The 5,000-nt window shown below is 40.1% G+C and overlaps 1 protein-coding gene across 1 annotated transcript in view; it reads right to left on the bottom strand.

The window, feature by feature from the left end:
• LOC143027813 (vitelline membrane outer layer protein 1 homolog) overlaps positions 1-5,000 on the bottom strand; it is a 32,253-nt gene that overhangs the window by 26,573 nt on the left and 680 nt on the right. Inside the window, exon 2 of the mRNA XM_076189405.1 lies at positions 1,959-2,083. Within this exon, the coding sequence (XP_076045520.1) occupies positions 1,959-2,083 (125 nt within the window). The remainder of the gene's footprint in view (positions 1-1,958; positions 2,084-5,000) is intronic.

The raw sequence follows: 5,000 nt of genomic DNA, 5'->3' as shown, positions 1-5,000 counted from the left end.
TGTGTGTGTGTGTGTGTGTGTGTGTGTGTGTGTGTGTGTGTGTGTGTGTGTGTGTGTGTGTGTGTGTGTGTGTGTGTGTGTGTGTGTGTGTGTGTGTGTGTGTGTGTGTGTGTGTGTGTGTGTGTGTGTGTGTGTGTGTGTGTGTGTGTGTGTGTGTGTGTGTGTGTGTGCGTATTTATCTAGTTGTATTTACCTAGCTGTATTTTGCGGGAAGGGGAGTTATGCTCGTGGTGTCCCGCCTTTGTATCTCGCGCAGTGTCTAATTTACTTTTAAACTCATAAATGGTTTCTACGCATATTATTTCATTATCCAGTTTGTTCCAAGTGTCCACTACTCTATGTGGAAAACAGTTTTTCAGTGTGTGTGTGTGTGTGTGTGTGTGTGTGTGTGTGTGTGTGTGTGTGTGTGTGTGTGTGTGTGTGTGTGTGTGTGTGTGTGTGTGTGTGTGTGTGTGTGTGTGTGTGTGTGTGTGTGTGTGTGTGTGTGTGTGTGCGTGCCTGCACATGTGAGTATGTATTCACCTATGTGTACTATACGGTAGGGACTATTTTCAAAATCTTTCAACCTCCTCACCCCCACCAAAAGGTGGAGCCTTGAGGGGCTGACTCTCCGTTCTCCAGACTGAGCCCATGGAAAGGAGACAACCGGACACTGCTCTCATTCCACTTTCAGCCAATGACATGGAATCGTTCCCACTCTTGTACAAGACAGAAAAATAAAGTCCAAATTTTCTACCCAGGAAGATCAACGGGATGCCCCGAGCACCATTTCAAGGTACCGTGAGGTTGCGAGTTTAGGGTACAGGAAAGAAGTGTGTCTGGACTTTAGTCTCCAGATCCACAAACCGCGGAGAACTCCGCACTGTGAACTGTAATACAAAATTGCTCCATATATGTGTATATATATATATATATATATATATATATATATATATATATATATATATATATATATACATACATATACATATGTACCACGTTTCAATTTCTGCATGTGCCTCCGATGTTGATGGTTTAGAATTAAAGTGCACCACCACAAAATCCAGAATAATCACCATGCACATGCAACACGGAGGACCAAAGCAACACCACTGGACCCATCATCGACGCCACCTCGATAGGGAGACTATGGTAAAAAACACCGAAGTTGTGGCAAAAGAAGAGGACCCTCAGCGCTTGGCTATCTTGGAAGCCATATGGATAAAGGAGCTGCAACCTGCCATTAATAGGCAGGTAAATGATTTCGCCCTCCTCCCTAGCATGAAACCTGTTCGGAGGAGCCAGATGGACAATCCCAAGACATCGGGCTCTCCTTCCCAGAGGCTCCCCATTCCCCGCGAAAGGGAAGAACTTCCTACCATACGTCGTTCCCAAAGACTGAGAAGCAGATTGGCGCCGAACCCGGGAGTGACCTCCCCGAGTACCATTTCCGCCAACTTGTGATCTCTCCCAGTGTTTGTGGTCCTGCGTGTGACTTCCCCCAGTTGCAACACGGTGACTTCTCCCCGTGCTTCCCATTTCATTTAAAATATGCTCCCTTTCCCTTTCTTTTCACTTCAACTGAGGATGCAGAAAGATCTGCGAAACGTCTTGATAACTATTTTGTTGTGCTTGTATTTTGTTTTTTGCTGTATTTCCTGTATTAATTTCTTGTATTGTGTTTATTGTGTACTATACTTTTGTGTCTATTATAACTTTTGTGTTTCCTATGAATTTTGGAAATCTGATTTACTCCCTTTCCCCCTACCAAAAATCTACTTTTCGCAAGCTTGAGAGCTCACGGAAAAAACTAATCAATAATTCTTTTGCTGTCGTTTTTAACAGAATATATATATATATATAAACAGAAATTCCTGTTCCCTCTCCCTGGTATATACTACACAATCTCAAGCAATGAACCCAAGCTCTGTTCTGCCACTCCGAACCCACTCCTGAAGAAAGCTACCTGCGGCACTCACCTTCGGGTTGACCCACGTGCAAGAGTCGAAGTCACCCTCGACTTCGCAGGGCAGGAAGAGCTTGTCGTCCGTCAGTACCCACCTCTCCTGCGTGATGACGCTCACCGTGATGGTGGCCTGGCATCCTGGAAAGAGAAAGAGAGTTAGAGAGTTAGAGAGAAAGAGAGAGAGAGAGAGAGAGAGAGAGAGGTAGAAAGACAGACAGAGAGAGACAGAGAGAGAGAGGCAGAGAGAGATGGAGAGAGAGAGAGATACAGAGATAGAGAGAGAGAGAGAGAGAGAGAGTGAGAGAGAGAGAGAATGAGACAGAAAGATGAGAGAGAGAGGCAGAGAGAGATGGAGAGAGAGAGATACAGAGATAGAGATAGATAGATAGAGAGAGAGAGAGGTAGAGAGAGACAGAGGGAGAGAGGCAGAAAGGTAGACAGAGAAAGAGACAGGGAGAGAAAGAGAGAGAGAGAGAGACAGAGAGAGAGAGAGAGAGAGAGAGAGAGAGAGAGAGAGAGAGAGGCAGAGAGAGATGGAGAGAGAGAGAAAGAGAAAGAGACAAAGGTGTTATTCTTCTTGGCGTAGCGCCGGGCAATTTCATTCATCTTCCTAGTAATCCCTTGGGACGAGAAGGGGTTTAAGTTATCTCGTTTAAACCCGTCTCTTGATTAAGCTCATATTGATGAGTCAGTGCTCCCGTTCGAGAGGGGTTGGTCAGATTACTTTCAGCTTAGCTTAGCTTAGATCAGGTTAGGATAGATTTGTCTTCTTTGAATTAGTTTAAGCAAAGTTAGATTAGGTTAGGTTAGGTTAGGTTAGGTTAGGTTAGGTTAGGTTAGGTTAGGTTAGGTTAGGTTAGGTTAGGTTAGGTCAGGTTAGATTAGGTTAGGTTAGGTTAGAATAGGTTGAGGTTAGGTTAGATTAGGTTAGGTTCGGTTAGGTTAGGTTAGGTTAGGTTAGGTTAGATTAGGTTAGGTTAGGTTAGGTTAGGTCAGGTTAGGATAGGTTAGGTTAGGTTAGGTTAGGCTAGGTTAGGTTAGGTTAGGTTGTTTTAGGTTAGGTTAGGTTGGGTTAGGTTAAGCTATTTCATGTTAGGTTAGGTTAGATTTGGTTAGGGTTAGGTTCTCTCAGGTTACGTTAAAATAAATATCACCAAATATTGGCTGGAATTTCCAAAATACCGCCATTCCTCCGGCGATAATGATAAAAAAAGGCGGATTATTTACATAGCAAAGGCGATATTATCGACCGAAGTGACGATATCATCGTCTTAATTTACCATAAACGTTATCATGAATGGGACCACTGATCCAGACTGAGAATCAAAGAAGAAAAGGTTCCAATTTAGGTCTAATGGGACGTGAAACCAAACAAATTATCTGAATGATTGGATAGGTAGTCTGGATCAGGCTGAAAGTAAAAGGAATTATATAGAATCATGGGACAAGCTAAGTTTGTTCTTTTGAACATAAGAACATAGGATGAAGGAGACTGCAAGAGACCGTAAGGCCTACACTAGGCAGTTCCTTGTCCATTCCCGCCTGTCATCCCCACCCATAAAGTTATCTAATCTTCTCTTTAAGCAACTGATAGTTTCAGCGCTCACTACATGGTTACTAAGTTTATTCCATTTGTGAACCACGCTATTGGTAAACTAATTCTTGCCTCCTTACTTTTTAAATCTAAATTTGTCTAATTTGAATCCTTTACTACAAGTCCTGCCTTTCTGTTTTTACAAAGGATTACAAAAGAGGAGCATGCCGACAGGGGACCTTTTGGTCCATAACTAGGTCAAATGTAAAAAAAATTATGATAAAAGATAGATAAATGAATAAATGAATCAATAAAAATTATAATAATATAGATAATAATAAATAGATAAATAAATAGATAGATAGATAAATAAGTAAAGTTAGATAATAAACAAACAGGTAAATAGTAAATAATAATAAATTGACAGATAATTAATAACAAATGATAATCGAGCAAATAATAATAAACAAACAGACAAATAATAACAAAAAATAAATAAAATAATATAGAATAAATGGCAGGTATTACATCATCTTGCTTATGTGTTTATATAAACACAATGACCTTATCTGCATCACCCTTGTTAAAACCCTTGACCCACATGAATACATCTATTAGATCACCTTACACTCTACATCTTTCCAGAAAGTGTAAGTTAAAGAACCTTTGGTTTGAATTTTCATTTGAATAAAAAAAAAATTCAAATGTTTAATAATATAAAAGCATAATAAAAAGAGTGAAGGATTGTTTATAATGTTCATTGTTAATTCAGAATTATTGTGTATTTTTACCAGCTTATCAAAACAATAAATAACTAAGCAACAACTAAAGTTGCTTGTATGTAATGTTACTCCCTTATCTTACCCTAAATAAGGGTGAAGCCCTGCATACCGGCAATCAGTCCCCGGATCGCATTTACATCTCTACTGAGATACCTTAAGGCTCAACTGGTGACCGTTGCCGGTTGTCTAGAGGCTTCAGGGATTCAGCAAAGGAAATTCACTGAATCCTTTTCAGCTGAATGAAATCGCTAGACAGTAACAAGAATTAACATACACAAGAAGATAACATTCTTCACTAACTGAAGAATACAAATGTGTTTTAACACTCTGAGGAGTGAGAGAAGGGCCCACCAGGTGGTCATGGTTTAAGCAATATTGTTCTTTAACATCACTGGTAGTAGTGATAGTAGTAGTAGTAGTAATAGTAGTAGTAGCAGTAGTAGTAGTAGTATAAGTAGTGGCAGCAGTAGTAGTAAGTAGTAGTAGTAGTAGTAGTAGTAGTAGTAGTAGTAGTAGTAGTAGTAGTAGTAGTAGTAGTAGTAGTAGTAGTAGTAGTAGTAGTAGTAGTAGTAGTAGTAGTAGTAGTAGTAGTAGTAGTAGTAGTGGTAGTAGTAGTAGTAGTAGTGGTAGTAGTAGTAGTAGTAGTAGTAGTAGTAGTAGTAGTAGTAGTAGTAGTAGTAGTAGTAGTAGTAGTAGTAGTAGTACTGGTAGTAGTAGTAGTAGTAGTAGTAGTAGTAGT

The sequence above is a fragment of the Oratosquilla oratoria genome, chromosome 8 (assembly GCF_046742065.1).
Source record: "Oratosquilla oratoria isolate Oo_2021 chromosome 8, ASM4674206v1, whole genome shotgun sequence".
NCBI classification, from domain to species: domain Eukaryota; kingdom Metazoa; phylum Arthropoda; class Malacostraca; order Stomatopoda; family Squillidae; genus Oratosquilla; species Oratosquilla oratoria.
This window is presented reverse-complemented; position numbering and strand designations above follow the sequence as displayed.